General features: G+C 39.7%; 1 protein-coding gene across 1 annotated transcript; it reads left to right on the forward strand.

Moving 5' to 3' along the window:
* Window positions 1-314: 314 nt before the first annotated feature.
* Window positions 315-17,947, forward strand: GARIN2 (golgi associated RAB2 interactor family member 2; the record flags this gene model as incomplete). Its single annotated transcript, XM_079700599.1, has 6 exons — window positions 315-473; window positions 3,254-3,453; window positions 4,159-4,684; window positions 7,807-8,054; window positions 14,921-14,949; window positions 17,883-17,947. 6 exons carry the CDS (start codon window positions 315-317, stop codon window positions 17,945-17,947), a joined length of 1,227 nt encoding a protein of 408 aa, XP_079556725.1.
* Between the last annotated feature and the right edge of the window lie 381 nt (window positions 17,948-18,328).

Below are 18,328 nucleotides of genomic sequence, written 5' to 3' on the forward strand. Positions count from 1 at the left end.
TGCCAGCCCCACACCCCAGACAATTTTTATCACATGCAGCTGATCCAGAGTCTTTGTAGCCCTTATCATCCAACATCTTCTTGCTTACTCACTGTTTCCCCAGAGATTGTAACCTGCGTGAGGGCAGGCATCTTATTGGTCTTATTCACATGGATCTCCAGTGCCCACCATGGTCCCTGGAATGTCATAGATATTGATAAAATTTGTTGAATTAGTGGATAAGTGAGGTGACTTAATTATTATATTAGATTTTCTCTGTCTCTGTTCATTGTATTTCCATTTCTTCAACTTTCTGAGGTTTATACATAAGCACAATGAAGAAGAATAACAGGAAGTCTACTACGAGGATAGACAAGCAAGATGACATCTGTGTCCCAGACTCCAAGGATCCAGGAGAGCTTCAAAATATGTTGGATGAAGGAGAGTATGCCCCTTTTGTATCTCCTCCCATATTAGAAAGCAATTTTATCCAGGTAAATAATAATTGAGCCCTGAATTAAGTTCTAATAACTTTGGTAATTAATTTTCTCAAAGACAACAGAAAAAGTTGGAAAAATTGTTCTAACGTGGCAAGGGAATGTGTGACACAATTAAAAGGAATAGTTTGGGAACTTCAAACAACCTAAAATAATTATAATGTAAAAGGAAAATTCATTTCAAATTTTCCCAACAAACTCTTACCTAGAAATTCTGTCCCAAGTCTACTGAAATTTTCATTCTATCATCATCTCCCCAAAACTACACAAAGAGATTATAGTCATTTTTAGAATATTCTGCCACAGGAAAGCACTCAGATAATTGCTTAACTTAGGAGACATTTTAAAGACTAATATCTCTGACACAACTAGGGATTAAAATGCATTTTGTTTCTTAGTTCTGAAGGTAAAATATAATTGTCAAATTGTGTCAGGGAGAAAAGTTTCCTTCTCCTAAAAATGTACCTACATTATGAATGAAACTACACTTCAATGCATCTGAGAGCAGTTCTAACTTTCCACTAAACATTCAACATTAAATTATTCAGACAGGGGCTTCCCTGGAGGCCCAGGGGTTAAGACTCTATGCTTCCACTGCAGGGGGGTGCAGGTTCGATCACTGGTTGGGGAAGTTCCGCAGCCTGTGAGGTATGGCCAAAGGGAAAAAAAAAATTCAGACAAAGAAACAGGGAAATGAGTTAAATGGTGTGGCCCATACCCTTAAACTTCATGGAAATGTCACAACCAAGTCTAACGTGAAACGCCCATTTAAGCAGCTCCTCGGCTTATTCTACAAAGGAGTGACAGGAACGACAACATACACACATTCTCTGCACTGATGGGAGACCTCCTCACTTCCAGACACCATAGGAGGGAGGGGATGCCTCGAAGAACACTAACGTTTAAGTCATGCCCCAGAACACATGTGATGCTGTGATTTGATGTTCTTTACCTTCTGTGTGCTTCTTTCCTACTAATAATCTTTTTATTTTATTTTTCACACTTCTGCACCTTTTTCAAATAACCATTTTCAAGCTCTAAGGAACACTGGGAGAGGCAGTCAGTATTCTATAAATCAGACATGGCCCCATGTCTTAACTGGATATGTTATTCCCTTTAACACACCCAACCTCTTGTGGTCGGTATGTCTTTGGCAGTAAGTTACCAAGGTTCCTGACTCAACTGTGAGCAAAAAAGAACAACAATTATCTCAAGCAGAGTGAAAGAACCACAGGACATCAACTCACTCATGGGAGTCATCAGGGACCTGGATTGTCTCTTTTTGTTCTGTCACCCTCAAATTCACTCCCTTCGGAATATCACATGCAAACAGGACATGACAGCTGCCAGCAACGGAAGGGATGTGTCTCATCCTTGAACTGTCTGTGAGGGCTGAGAACCCTTTCCCAGAGCCTCCAGGAGGCCCCCAGTAGTGTCTCATTGGCCAGGGCCTGCTGAGAGCAATCACTGGCCAGGGGATGGAATGGATCACCATGACAGTTTAGGTGGATCAGGATTTAGCTCCTCAGCTGGGGCAGCATCCCTGAGGGGTAGATACTGGACAAAACCAGAATTCCATTAATCCGGAAGAATAGGAGCATGGCTTTGGGTAGGTAATCAATAGTGTAGGCTACAATCTCTTTCTAAATATATTTGCTTTTAAGTCATTTATTTTTTTTTGAAGCAGTTAATGTACAGCTGAGAAACCAAGTGTTTCCCCTCTCTGGCTTCCTTCACATCCCTGTCTACCCACTTTCCAGTCTCCTCCTCTTCCAACTGGCAGAGATTCTCAGCCAGTCTATGTCCCACATTGTTCAGGTCTCAGCTAGAGGTCCCTTCCTCAGGGGAGGATTTTCTGACCCTATGGTGAGGGTGTGCTGGAGCTGGCCGATTGGTAAGTGTTCAGGAAGTTTACAAGTCAGTTGTTAAACACAGCCATCATTAAGAATTAAATTGTATAAACTTATAAATAAAACTATTCAAAACAAAGGCAACAAGGGATTTCCCTGGTGGTCCAGTGGGTGAGACTCTGCACTCCCAATGCAGGGGGCCTGGGTTTGACCCCTGGTCGGGGAACTAGATCCCACATGCATGCTGCAACTAAAAGTCTGCATGCTGCAACTAAGAAGTCCACATGCTGTGACTAAGAGCCCACATGCCGCAACTAAGACCCGGTGCAGCGGAAATAAATAAATAAGTAAATGTTTTTTAGAAGTACCCCCCCCAAAAAAAAACAAAGGCAACAAATACTCAAAACTCATCATTCCTATTATATTACTACATTTTACTATTATCTTGAGGTTATGGATACAAGTTTGACTTCTGGGAGAATCAGTTGGTTGTATGGATTTAACATAAAGAGTATGGTATATCATTGTCTGTAAATTGTGTGATACTCATCTCTTATACCAGTGAAATTGATAATAAACTTATGAGTATCTCCCGAGAGACAGTAGTTACACACTTAACAGTACACCACTGCCTTCTTCCTCCCAAGTCAAGTTTTCTGTGATGTGCTCCACAGCACAGCACCCTGAACTTATACTCAGTAACACTTACAAAAACACTTAGTGACACACTTGTTTAATGTTCGCCTTCCCCAGTGGACCCCACAGGTCAGAGACTGTGTCTGTCTGTTCTCTGTGATATCTCTAAGAATTCACATGAACAAAGGCATCATGGTTCATTTCTCCTTTATTCCTACACTGCTTGGGTAAACGAGGTTGTCAGGGCCACACACTTTAACAGAAAACTCCTCTTCCTATTCTCTGCCTCAGGTCAACAGGAGAGGTGGATCCATTTACCTTCATAACCGAGCCAACTGGGTGACTGTAGGCATCTGCTCTTCCAGTCCCACCCTCAAGACCCCCAACGTGATGCTGTTGGCACATCTGACACCCACCGCCCGAAAAGATTCAGAACCCCTTTTAAAAAGTCTTCTGACATCTCCTTCTCCAGAGAATCTGGTGCTCACCAGGTGAGTTACAAAGGGAAGAGGTTAAAGACCTCTCAGAAAACATGCTTTACCCCTGAGGAGCTGAGACTAGAAACACAGATGACAAGTGGTCCAAGGGAGCATCTCACTTGTGCTCCCTGCTGCAGGTGAGAGAGTCACATCCTTAAAGTCTGGGGAAGATAGTTTGACAACCTGGAAGTCAAACAGGCCATGCACTTTTCAAAAATTAAACCTAAGTAACAGGAACTGAAGGCTCATAATAAAATGCCTCTCTAGAACATTCCCCCCACCCTATCCCAACTTCCATCAGAATTAGCTCTGGTCTTGTCTCAAGCCACCAACTTGCTGTAGGACCCACAGCAAATCACTAACTTCTCTCAGTCTCAACCTTGCAGGATTAACTAAATGGGACAACTTCTCCTAAATAAATAATAAACAGTTGATATTTTAGTGCATTAGAGTCTTAGTATGATTCAGGCAAGATGGCCCTCAGGAGCCTGATTACATGTACTAAAAATCAAAGTTTTGACCCTCAAAAGCTAAGAACCAGACCTGGGAACATATGGCCACAAGAAGGTCCTGCCCCATCCCATGCCTGCCCCTCTCCAGGCCTGTCAGAGAGACACGCCTGTTGTCCTGAGTCTCACGCCACAAACTGCTATAAAATGAAAGTCCTCATGATAGTTTCCAATCAGGCCTCTAGATGATATTTGCATTTGTCTGCAGGTTTCTCCCTCTGCAGTTTGTGACTCTTTCTGTTCATGATGCTGAGAATATGTGCATCAAAGTAAAGCTGGTGAGTGGCCAAGCCTACTACTTACAGCTGTGTGCCCCTGCGTGCAAACAAGACACCCTATTCCATCAGTGGGTGGAACTCATCTCCCTCTTGAATGAGGAGAAAGCCAAAGCTTCCAAAGTGTCAGAAGTCTCCAGCCTCTTAGAAATCACAAACAGCACAGACATCACAGGGTCAATGGACATCATGGATATTGCAGCCTTCACAGCTGAACAGACCCCACACCTGTACATATGTTCAGACCCCATCAATGGCATAGAAAGCACTGATTTCTCAGAATTCACGGACATCACCGATGTCACGGATATTCCAGAAAATGAGGTCACCGAGGCCCCAGATACAAGAATTGTCACAGAAGTCACAGAAGTCACGGACATCTGCAATGTCACAGTGGGCTCAGGGATCACAGTGGTGTTTGAAAGTGATGAGATACTCAGGGCCAAGCGGGAGGAAAAGGTATGTGACATAGAAGACTTAGGAAAAGGTATGTGACATAGAAGACTTTCATTCTCTAATAATCACTCTCTTTCACCTTCTTTGGTAAGCTACCTGACATCGATTATCAAAATGCTATGGCGGGCTCCCCTGGTGGCGCAGTGGTTGAGAGTTCGCCTGCCGATGCAGGGGACACAGGTTCGTGCCCTGGTCCGGGGAGATCCCACATGCTGTGGAGCGGCTGGGCCTGTGAGCCATGGCCGCTGAACCTGCGCATCCGGAGCCTGTGCTCCACAACGGGAGAGGCCACAACAGTGAGAGGCCTGCGTACCTCAAAATAAATAAATAAATAAATAAATAAAATGCTATGGAACTTACTCTGAGTAACCTAATATTAATAATGAGTTCTGATACCTGAACCCTGGTGTAAAAGAGTTGTAAGATGTTCCCTGAAACAGGCAGTGCACATCCATACCATACAACTTAACCCTGTATCAGAAAGCTATGGTGGGATAGAAGGAACTTTGTTATCAGAGTCAGAAGCCCTGGGTTGGAATCTTGCCCTGCTGCATATTAGTTTGGCCAAGTCACTGAACCTACATGAGTCTGTTTCCTCATCTCTCAAATGAGGATACTAATATCATGCAAGGGCTATATTAAGGTTTAAATGTACACAAAAGTATGAAGTATACTGAAGGATGGGGTGAAATTTCAATAAGAAGTGAAGGTGGGAATAAGAAAATAAAATACCCAAAGTGAGCATCTTTAGAAAGGGCCAGAAAGTGGAAAAACACAGAGACACATCTGAGAATAAATCAGTTTGGCTGGAGCATAATATATGTAGAAAATATTAGGATATAGGATGGAAAGTTGCTTGCAAACCTTGAATGCCAAAATAAGAAGTATAGACTCAGTCCTTGGGCAAACCTTAGCCTTGTCAAAATCACTGTGTAAGGGAGTGAAGGAGCTGTGTTTTTAAAAGATTAGTCTGATGGAAGGATGGATTGCAGGTAAAGAGATCAGTGTGTAGACTGCTGCTGAGAAACCTCCGTGGGGCCCACAACAGAAAAATGGCAGAGGACAAAGATGGACATTTCTAGAAGAAAACGCTAGCTAATGAATTTAGTGGAAAAGTTTTACCTCACTAGTAATCAAAGAAATGCAAACTTGAAAAAAATTTCACCTATAAAACTGCTAATTAAAAGAATAAAAATAGTCAGTGTTAGTAAAGGTGGGGTCACCTTGGGATTTGTAAAGATTCATGGTAGGGTGAGAATTGGAACAAACTTTCTTGAAATCATTGTGAGTCAAGAACCTAGAAATGTTGACACCCTTTGACTCAGTGATTCCACTTTTAAGAATCTTTCTTAAGGAGTTAATCATCAATAGGAATGAGGATTTAGCTATAAAGATGTTAATCATACCACATCTATACCATGTTTATAAAAATGAAATAATGAAAATACGGAAGTAAGCTAAACATCCACCACAGAGAAATGGCTAAATGAATTTAAATCCGCAAAGGTCAGGTGCCATGTTTATCTCATTCAGGAGCAACCACAGTGACTGGCAAGATCATAGTCACTCAGGAAATATTTGTTAAACGAATGACTACTCTGTAGCTGTTAAAATTGTTGGAGAATTTTTCTTTACTTGGAAAAATGTTTATGATGTAAACCTGAGTGAAAAATGAAGTAAAGAATATGATCCTTATTACATAAAAATGCATGTAAACACACAGACAATAGGAGGGGGAAAAGTCATATTGTTAACAGTAGTTTATTTCTAGATTGCAATTTTATAAGCAATTGATGTTTTCTTCTTTATATATTTCTGAATTTTTTGTTTCCTCCAATAAAAATAATTTTTAATTAGAAAAATTCAAGTAGCTTTACACAGTTTTTAATAACATGGGGAAATTTTTATAATAAATCATTAAGTGAAAAAAGTGGGATATGACCACGAAGCAGACACATCCAAAATAAATAAATGGACAGAAAGATCAGAATGAAATGTGTCATGGTAGTTATTTCTGGCCTGTGGCATCAAGCAAGCAATAATTTTCTCCCTCTAACTTTATATCTCTCAGGATTTTCTAAATATTCTATGATAAATATACATTACTTTCATTGTCAGAAAAAAATGTTTTAGCTTTAAAGAAGATTATTGCATTATTTTCAAGGAACAGCCGTAGAGGTGATGGACTACGTAATGACAAAGGGAGGAAGAAGGTGCAGATGTGAATGACATCAGAGAGACAGAGTCTTTTTAAAAAAGATTTATTATTTACTTATTTTAATTTTTGGCTGCATAGGGTTTTAGTTGCGGTACGCGGGATCTTTCGTTGCAGAACATGGGCTTCTCCCTGGTTGTGGTGCGCGGGCTTCAGAGCTCATGGGCTCTGTAGTTTGCGGCACGCGGGCTCTCTTGTTGAGGCGCGCAGGCTTAGTTGCCCCGCGGCACGTGGGATCTCAGTTGCCTGACCAGGGATCGAACCTGTGTCCCCTGCATTGGAAGGCAGATTCTTTACCACTGGACCACCAGGGAAGTCCCAGATAGACAGAGTCCTTAAGACCAGCTGACCTATTGCTCTGAGGCCTGAGAGAGATTCCAAGGAAGGCGGGGAGTGACAGAAGTGGTGTATTAACAGAAACCAGGACATTAGGACGGGAGATATTTTAAGGTACCAAGTTTTAGATTCTAAGTCTTTTGAAAAACAAACTCTTTAGTATTACTAGGAACCTCCAACTCCTGTCACCTATTAGATGCTCTTAAATCAAGAGCAACCTTGGGTTGGGGAGCAGGTGTCAAGGCATTTCTAGAAAACCTTCCTTTCCTGCCAATTCAGGGAGAGGAAGTCCTGCAATTGAGTCCTAATTTTCTTGTGTGAGGTGACATTGGTGTCCCTGACCACATGAGTTTTAGCATGTGCTGTGTCAGGTCCCCATGCTGCCAGCCTCCAGCACCCGCCTGGGCTCTTCTCAATGGCTGTGCAATACCAAGGCTCACCCCCCTCATCATTGTGCCTGTGCACTTGAGGCCACTCAGTAAATATAGATGAAATGATCACTGCTCCTTAAATAATCTGCTTCTGTATGATGCTCTTCTGCTCCCTGATTTGCTGCTGCTTGTTATTTTCAAAGGAAAAAATGGAAAATATTCTGAAGGCTGGTTGTCTACAAGGTACAAAAATTAAGAATGAGTTTAGAGAATCCTCAAAACATGTCACCATCTCAAACCTAATGCTGACTTTCGAAGGTGAAAGATGTTTGCAAACTACCTTGACTCCAGAAGAAGGTGAGACAGATAAATCCAAAGAGATGAGCGATAGACCCTCTGAAATAAGGACAACAGACTCTAAAAGCACGGCTCTCAAGGCTGAAGAATCCAGGTATGTGAGGCAGGGAAATGCCAAGTGATGCTAAGATGTGAAGTATGTAAATAAGTGCATGCTTTCAAGTCCCTGCAACTAGGGCATTGTTCGCTGAAGATTCTCAGACATACATACAATGTAATTGAATGATAACATAATCAACTCAATTATCCACATTTGGTTCAACCTTGTCTAATTTTTATTTTCACACCAACTTCTCACACCATTCAGTTGGCATTCTGGGCTATCTGCCTGGTGTCAGTGGTGTGTGCTGAAGAAAACAACAGAATCATGATGTCCACATTTTGGAGTTATAGGCTAGAGTAATTACGGGTATTTTTATCTTTACACTTCTCTGTATTTTCTTCTCTACATATCCCTTACCCTTTTCTACATTTCCAATGAATAACTTAATAATCTGAAAAACTATTTTTATAATTGTAATACCCAATTGCAAGATGAATTTGAGAGACACTGTGGTACTATAAAGATAAAAATTAATATGATCATTCTGGAATAACATCTAATAAGAAACCAGAGAAAAATATAGAGATCTAAATGCTATATCAGCAAGAATGAAAATGAGGAATGTCATGGATTATGTCTAAGTTCTTTTTAAATATAAAAAGGAACAGGGGAAAACAGGGAAACAAACTTTTAAAAAGTTTGATTCATTCATTCAATAATATTTACTGAGAACCTTCTATGTGCTAGAGACTGGAAATACAGCAGTGAAAACAAGTCATGGAGTGTTTCATTCTAGTGGAGGGTATAGATAATCATCAAATAAAATATATTATGCCAGCTGGAATGTGCTGCAAGAAAACAAAAAGTAACAGAAGGATTTGAGGAGGGAGTAGGGATATTTTATAAAAGTGGTCAGGAACTGCTTCTCTGAGGAATGGCAGAGATTGAAGGGAGGGTGGAGCTCTGAGGGAATAGAGTTCCAAGCTGACTGACTGCATAACAATTATAAATGGGACATGTTAGGTGGTCAGTAAATGATCATTATTGTCACTATTACTTCATTTCCAACAGCGTAGATAAAAGAAAGTTGGCTATTCTGTCAAAACAAAAACAAAAACAGAAAACAAAATATCTTAATTGACTGAGGGTTATGTGTTAAAAACTGGCTTTCTTCTTAACCTTCTTTCCCAGCTAAGAAGGTGTTCAGGGAAAGAAAGGAATATGGATGATCCTTAGAGGATTCCTAAGCCTCGAAGTCAGCGTAACATTTGCTTTTGCTCCTGGGCAGCCACATTTCTCGCGATTCTAGGGCCTCTAGATCCAAGTGCCAATACATTCAAGGTGTTGGTGGATCTTGATTATAATTTCAATACTTTTGGTTGCATGCTTAAGCAAAGCATCGTGTCCTATCTAGGGTTTCTATACCAGTGGTTCTTAATGTGTGGCTGGTCAGCAGCATCACCTGGGAGCCAGTTAATGATGTAAATTCTCAGGCCCACCCCCACCCTGCTGAATCATAAACTCTGGGATGGTCTCAGCATTTTGTGTTGTAATAGGCTTCCCAGTGGTTCAAATGTACAATCAGGTTTGAGAACTGCTACCTTATGAGAAGCCAGTCCTAGGTACAAAGAAGGGCTGAGCAAGGCTTGTGAGGGCTTCTCCTGAGGCGCCAGAGCCAAAATGAGGATTCCCCTTCATAGCCATAAGAAGAACAATCAGCTCAAACTCAAGGGGAGGCTTCTTCAGAAATGACCAAGAGCTTTGAAGTTTGGATTAAAAAAATATGTTAAAAATCAATTCATATAGATAACTAATGAGAACCTGTTGTATAGCACAGGGAACTCTACTCAATGCTCTGTGGTGGACCTAAGTGGGAAGGAAATCCAAAAAAGAGGATATATATGTATACATATAGCTGATTCACTTCACTGTACAGCAGAAACTAACATGACATTGTAAATCAACTATACCCCAATAAAAAAAAATCAATTCATGTCTTTTTCTTCTCTGATTGCCATAGCTAGGACTCCCAAAACTATGTTGAATAAAAGTGGTGAGAATGGACATCCTTGTCTTATTCCTAATCTTAGAGGAAATGCTTTCAGTTTTTCACCATTGTCATGATATTAGCTGTGGGTTTGTCATACATGGCCTTTATTATGTTGAGGTAGGTTCCCTCTATGCCCACTTTCTGGAGAGTTTGTATCATAACTGGGTGTTGAATTTTGTCAAAACCTTTTTCTGCATCTATTGAGATGATCATATGGCTTTTATTCTTCAATTCGTTGATGTGGTGTATCACACTGATTGATTTGCAAATATTGAAAAATCCTTGCATCCCTGGGATAAATCCCACTTGATCATGGTGTATGATCCTTTTAATGTATTGCTGGATTTGGTTAGCTGGTATTTTGTTGAGGATATTTTCATCTAAGTTCATCAGTGATATTGGCCTGTAATTTTCTTTTTTTGTGGTATCTTTGTCTGGTTTTGGTATCAGGGTGATGGTGGCCTCATAGACTGAGTTTGCAGGTGTTCCTTCCTCTGCAATTTTTTGGAATAGCTTCAGAGGATAGGTGTTAACTCTTCTCTAAATGTTTGATAGAATTCAGCTGTGAAGCCATCTGGTCCTGGACTTTTGCTTGTTGGGAGTTTTTAAATCACAGATTCAATTTCAGTACTTGTGTTTGGTCTGTTCATATTTTCTATTTCTTCCTGGTTCAGTCTTAGGAGATTGTACCTCTCTAAGAATTTGTCCATTTTGGGGGCATATAGTTGCTTGTAGTAGTCTCTTATGATCCTTTGTATTTCTGTGGTGTCAGCTGTAACTTCTTTTTTTTCATTTCTAATTTTATCGATTTGAGCCCTCTCTTTTTCTGGATGAGCCTGGCTAAAGGTTTATCAGTTTTGTTTATCCTTTCAAAGAACCAGCTTTTAGTTCATTGATCTTTTCTATTGTTTTCTTCATCTCTATTTCGCTTGTTTCTGCTCTGATCTTTATGATTTCTTTCCTTCTACTAACTTTGGATTTTGTTTGTTCTTTCTCTAGTTGCTTTAGGTGTAAAGTTAGGTTGTTTGAGATTTTTCTTGTTTCCTGAAGTAAGATTGTATTGATATACACTTCCCTCTTAGAACTGTATTTGCTGCGTCCCATAGGTTTTGGATCATCGTATTTTCATTTTCATTTGTTTCTAGGTATTTTTTTTCAATTTCCTATTTGATTTCTTCAGTGATCCATTGGTTGTTTAGTAGCATATTGTTTAGCCTCCATGTATTTGTGGGGTTTTGCAGTTTTTTTCTTGTAGTTGATTTCTTAAGCTCACAGCATTGTAGTAGGAAAAGATGCTTGATATGATTTCAATTTTCTTAAGGTCACTGAGGCTTGTTTTGTGGCCCATCATGTGATCTATCTTGGAGAATGTTCCATATGCACTTAAAAAGAATGTGTATTCTGCTGCTTTCAGATGGAATGCTTTTATTTATTTATTTATTTTCCAGATGGAAGAAACTTTCCTGCTTCAGATTAAGGGTGGAGAAGTAGCTGAAATAGAGAAATTTCCCTCAGAACACTGATCTATTATTTCTTGATGGTAACCACTGAGTTCTTTCAGTGGAACTAAATAATGCCCAGGAGGACTACTGGAAGTCTGATGTGTTAGAGGAGAAAGAAGGAAGGGAGATTTAATTTATTTTATTTTTTTAAAATTTTTGCTGTGTTGGGTCTTCGTTTCTGTGTGAGGGCTTTCTCTAGTTGTGGCAAGCAGGGGCCACTCTTCATCGTGGTGCACGGGCCTCTCACTATCGTGGCCTCTCTTGTTGTGGAGCACAGGCTCCAGATGTGCAGGCTCAGTAGTTGTGGCTCACAGGCCCAGTTGCTCCACGGCATGTGGGATCCTCCCAGACCAGGGCTCGAACCCATGTCCCCTGCATTAGCAGGCAGATTCTCAACCACTGCGCCACCAGGGAAGCCCAGGAAGGGAGATTTAAAAAGTAATCAATCATCTGTCAGAAGTAGTGAGAGAAAAACAAAGAATGTAAGAGGCAAATGTATAGAGGCAGGTGCCACTCAATAGAAAATATATCTTTTGCTGTGTATGAGTATGACTTTCATAGAAAAGCATAAGATTTCTAAAAAACAAATGAGATAAAAATGAATCCATCCAATCTAGCAATTTGTCCTAAATAATAATTAATCAGGTTGGATCATTCTGACATCTTCCTTCTGCTTTATTTCATTCATTATGTCTCAAATTCTGTCCTGCCCTTGTCTAAGTCTTCAGAAACACATGATTCAAAATCTAACAAGTTTAACTGTTTAAGTCATTTCAACTTCTTTCCTTGCTCTTTTGCAAATAATAGATGCCCTGAAGCACTGGATTAACTGTTAATGCCTTTTTAAAAAAAAATTAGTAAACTTTTTTAAAGTACAGTTTTAGATTTACAGAATAATTGAGCAGATAGTACATACAGCCCCGTATACCCACCCCACTGCCACGTCCTCACCCTCCTCTCATCCCCAGTTTCCCCTATTATTTATTTTTTATTTTTATTTTTTATTTTTTTTTTTTTGCGGTACGCGGGCCTCTCACTGTTGTGGCCACTCCCGTTGCAGAGCACAGGCTCCGGACGCGCAGGCTCAGCGGCCATGGCTCACGGGCCCAGCCGCTCCGCGGCATGTGGGATCTTCCCAGACCGGGGCACGAACCCGTATCCCCTGCATCGGCAGGCGGACTCTCAACCACTGCGCCACCAGGGAAGCCCCCCCAGTTTCCCCTATTATTAACACCTGCATTAGTGTGGTACATTTGTTACAATTAATGAACAATATTGATACATTATTATTAACTATAGTCCCTAGTTTAATGTTCACTCTCTGTGTTGCACAGTTTTGTGGGTTTTGACACATGCATACTGACACGTATCCACATAAAGAACAGTCTTGCTACCCTAAAAGTCCTCTGAGCATTAGATAAGCTCTTAGCAGTTTTTTTAAATATTAAAAATTGTAGAGAGAACTTAAGTTTTTAGGTTGAAAAATGATCTGCAGGTGCAAAATTTTGTTAGTCTCACTATTATGACCACTATTAGAAATGATGAGAAAATGAATGCCTATATAAATAGCAAAAATCTTAGAATTTTAAAGATTGAAAAGGAACTTGGTTAGCAAATCCCAAACTCTTCCAGGCCCTGCCCTTCAGTCTCTCAGCTTCCTGTGTGATCTAGCTGCTGACCCTACTGTAGAGAAAGAAAGAGATAGATAAAAACAAAGCAAAAAACAAATTTTGGTTCTAACTAATCCTCTTAAGTCCAATTTAATCAAGCATAAATTATATTTTATTGCCTATTTACATCAAGAACTTAATTACTAGCTAGAGCCTAATTTGAGAATGTTCATTATAAATGCAAGATGTGATAAGATCAAGGAACAGAATGGGATTCACTGATGCTTAATCCTGGGACAATTGCAGGATTAAGTCAGGACACTGTGAGAGTGATAAATAAATTCTAGTATATATTCATTTTTCTTCTCCAAGACCATGGATTTCAGTGACACTTTCTAACCGTATACTTTGGAACAATGGGAAAAAAAATTAAACAATGACGTCGTTGAATATTTTGCCCTTAGATTCATTGGTCTTTAAAATGTAAATTGAGCAACTTAAATCTAGATGAGTGAAAGACGCTGGAGACTTGTATAATGTCATTTTAGGTGCTTTAGAAGTGAAGGATTTACTTTATAAAGCATTTATATTCCTTCTCATACCTTGGCAATAGTGCTACTGTGACTCTTCCCTTTGTTTTAAAGAGGATAATGGCAGGCTTTATTTTAATTTGCACCTATTTTGTTTTTAAGTACACTTTCTTGATATTTCTCAGTCTCTTGAAAACTTTTATCCTTAAACTCAACCTTATTTAAATCACCAGACCTACTTGGTACATGAGTAGTTGTTTGCAAACTTCTCAGAAAATTACTAATTTAACCTTAAGATCCATTGTAGAACCTGAACTGCATGGATTTGCCAGACCTCTTAAATGGATCAGAATTATGTCTTTGCACATTTATCTGGGAAGATATTATCTAAGGATAATTATTATTTGCAAACCCTTTTACTCAAACAGCAATACTTCCAAAAGAGTTACTGAAATGTAGCCAAGGAACAAAGATTTGGTGAAAATTAACTGACAAGTTTATATTTTAGCATGTGAATGAGGTTACGAAAATAAGTATTTTTTGATATTAATTTTAAAAATCAGGCATGCAGAAAACAAACTTCTTTATCCAAAGACATCTCTGAAAGTGAAATAGCCTGAAAAACTGACAGCTAGTCTCCTATTTTATCCACTAAACCATAAGAAGTGTATTAACTTGGACAAACACTTGGGTATGTTATTCACCTACAAGATTCCCATCAGGGCCATACAGATTGTGATGAAGAGCTAGCAGAGTAGGCACTGTAACCCCAGTCACCCATCCATTCCAGAATGTACCCCACGTGTCTATGAGAGCCTATATTCCCAACACAGCTGACTCTGTTTACGGAAGCCCCAGAGCAGCAACAGTTAGCTTCTTGGAGTCTCAACCTCAAATGAATTTTCAGGGGCTCGAGAAGTAGCAGGATAGTGATGGTCACAGCCTCACTGAGTGACAGGTGATATTTACAATAAAAATACGTTATATGTAATTACATACAACTCACTTTTACAGCTTTTACATGTTGGATAGCTTACATGTTACAAAAATTTAGGTAATTTTACTCTAAGATGTATTATAATGAATAATACCCTTGGCTTGCTAAATATGTTTCATTACTACCTACAAAGTACTTAGAGAATGATTACCTCATACCTAGTAGTTCTTTTCTAAGTATTTGTGGTTATACTGGCAAAACTTTGAAGTGTGCTATTTATTTTTACAGGAGCAGGAGAACTGATTCAGACACTTCAGGTATGAAACAAATTCCACTACATTTCTTTGTGATCCCTGGTATCAAGCAGTCACCTCTGGGTCCTAGAACAGAATAGTTAAGAACAAAGGAATCCAGCTAGATGTTTTGATGCATTCCCTTTCCTGCCTTTGCTCCATTGTGAGAGTCCTATCCTGCAGAAACTGCCTCAAAGACTATATTCATGCTATCTTTCAAGTGGTAGGCATCACTTTGCTTTTTTCTGTGCTGATAGAGTTCCCTAGTTCCCTGAATGTCTAACTCACTGGGCGTGAACCACTCCCAAGGTAGCCCTGCGGGCAGAACCTGAACATGATACGGCCTCTTATTCCTGCTGATTTGGAAGGGAATTGATCCACAACTCAATTTCTTGGTAAATCTAAAACCACCTAGCCCCTCTTTTCTTCCTGCTTACGTCTTTGGCTTCTGCTTCGTTGTCAGGTGATACCATTTAATGTTTTTTTCTGGCAGTTTTTTCCTTACATATTTCCATGTCTCGGGATCTTTAACCTGTAACAAGTGCTTGAAGTAGAGGCTGTCTTGTAGGCACCGGTGAAGATTTCTCCCCTTACTTGCTGCTGACCCACTTCTAAGTTACTGTCTAACTTCTGGGGGGTAGAATAGGCCTCAGCTCCAGTCATGCACATAAAAGAACATCATGGAAGGAACACAGAAGCACATTTAACTAAATGTAAATGGAGAGGAAAAAAATACCAAAAACACTTGAAGACATTTTTAGTCACTTTTGCAAGAGTCCTACCAAAAAAAAAAAAAAAAAAAAAAAGCAAATGATTGGTGGGGAGGGCTAAATGGGTAAAGGGGAACAAGTGTATGGTGACAGAAGGAAAATAAATTTTTGGTGGGGAGCACATTGTAAGATATACAGAAGTAGAAATATAAAGTTGTACACATGAAATTCATATAATGTTATAAATAAATGTTAGCTCAATAAAATTTTTAAAAAGCAAATGATTACAGGAAAGCTATTTATACAAGCGGGATTTGTCTTTGGGCCTTCCCACTGGAATTTAGTGTCCAAAATACCAGGTGAACTTCACTGTAATGTGGTTTTACCTATATTCCAATCTACAGTATTAAACCTGAAAAAAATGTAGGAAAATGCTATCATAGTTTATAAGAAAAATACAAAATTTTCTTCACAATATATAGAATTTTCATCTATCAATTTCTATCCCAAATTTTATTTCAAAAAGAAATCAAATCTGTAAAAATTCCAGAAATATCCTACACTGGCAAACATTTTCCTCTTATTTTCTAAAGACAAGGATAAATCTAGCAACAGCCTTACCACTAATACATAATTAGTACAGGAATATATAATTAGTACATTCTTTGTACATTCTGAAGCACTCATTATTTTAGCCATGGAAACTTGAAATTAATGTAGGACATTGATACTTTTATTTTCATCTTATATGTGACTGATTCTTTTACCCATCTTCTGGCACAAACTCAATTTTGTTCAACTGAACAAGCGTTCATTGCCTATCTATTATATATGAGGCACTGTGACAGGCTCTGGGAGAGATTAAAAATAAATAACAGGACCTATTACCTGGCCTCAAGACATGTGCACAAATAACATAAATAGGAATGTTATAGGCCCTATATGAGAAAAGTGGAGAACTTAGTTTTAGCTCAAGAGAGAAAATCATGAAAGATTCTACAAAGGAGGCAGTCTTTGAGTTAGGAAAGGGGAAATAAGAATATCCTGGATATAAGGAACAGTGTGGGCAAAATCAAAGGGATAAGACAGGGCTGGGCATGTTTAATTTAGGAGTAGTGAGAGAGGCAGCTGGAAAGCAAGGCAGGAGCCAGGTCATGGGGGTTGTAATCCACACTAAGGAGTTTGGAAAGTACTATTTGGTAGGTAAGGAGGAGTCACTGAAAGCCAAGGAAATGACAAAATTAGTATTACATTTTAGGATGAATACTCTGACTGCAGTCTCTAAGAGAAGCTGGAGACTTCCCTGGTAGCGCAGTGGTTGAGAGTCCACCTGCTGATGCAGGGGACATGGGTTCGTGCCCCGGTCCAGGAAGATCTCACATGCCGCGGAGCGGCTGGGCCCGTGAGCCATGGCCGCTGAGCCTGCGCGTCCGGAGCCTGTGCTCCGCAACGGGAGAGGCCACAACAGTGAGAGGCCCGCGTACCGCAAAAAAAAAAAAAAAAAAATCTGTAAAAGAAGCTGGAAGAGGCTAGAGGCAGAATGTCATTATAATAGTCTAGGTGAAGGGTACCAAAGTCTTGGCCAGGCAAGAAGCAATGAGATGAGAATAAGGACATGAACACACAGTCAACAAGCTTTAATGACTAACTACCTGTGTGGACACGAGAAAAAAAGGACTGAGGAGGACAGAGTTTGGGAGGCAACATGACTAGGAGGTAGTGAGCCCATGAAGCAAGCTGGGAAAAGGAAGAAAATCTGGAAGGAAAAGGTGAAGAAATCAACTATGAAACACTGAACTGAGAATCAAAAGCCCTAGGTTTGAGTTCTAACTGCACTTCCTCTGTTTCATGAACACATCATTTAATCTCTCTGGGCCTCAGTTTCCTCAGCTATCAAATGTGTGTGCATATGGGTGGGGGAATGAGGAGGGCATGACTGGCTGTCTCAAGGCCCTTTCTGCTGCTATGATTTTCTTAGCTCATATTTGTGGTCCTGGTGGCCCATCTATGTAAATTTATCAGGCAGCTTGAAATGGGGCTCTGGAAATCAGGAGCTGAGGAAAGATACAGCAAACGTGCAGCAAAATTCCACTTCTGAGCTTGTTAAATCACAAAGATGGTACAGTATACACATTTGGCATGGAGTTTTCACAAAGTATTAATTATTTTCCCTGTTTGTTGTCTTTCATGCACTTTCTCATTCTTCCCGCTTTCCTTTCCTATATCTTCTCACTTTTCCTTACTTAGGATTGTACAGTTTTTCAATTTTCCCTCTGATTAGCATTTCTTTTCCCCCTATCACACTCCTCTGAATCACTTCTTTCTTCCCCTTTCACACTCAACACTCTTCACCACAAGAAAAGCAAAGATTAGTAGAATTTTAATCCCTTGTCCCATTGAATTTAGACTGAATGTAGACGGAAAGTGAGTTTGTAAATCTGATTCTATTCTAGGCAGGAGACAGAATAATAACTGCTCCCATGGCAGTAAAATAAATCACTGTTTCTATTAACCCCATCAGATTCACATTCACACAACTCCTGGGCAGGGCTAGTTAGGGACCATGGTCTCCAATTCATCTCTCCAACCTCTCAGCTGTTTGAAAGAATGACACTTCTTCTCCATTTTGAGTAAGGTTTTGGGTAAAGTGGCACTGCAAATGTACTGTTTTTATGAAAAGGCTACAAGGCAGG

The sequence above is a fragment of the Hyperoodon ampullatus genome, assembly GCF_949752795.1.
Source record: "Hyperoodon ampullatus genome assembly, chromosome: 3".
In the NCBI taxonomy this organism is placed as follows: Eukaryota; Metazoa; Chordata; class Mammalia; order Artiodactyla; family Ziphiidae; genus Hyperoodon; species Hyperoodon ampullatus.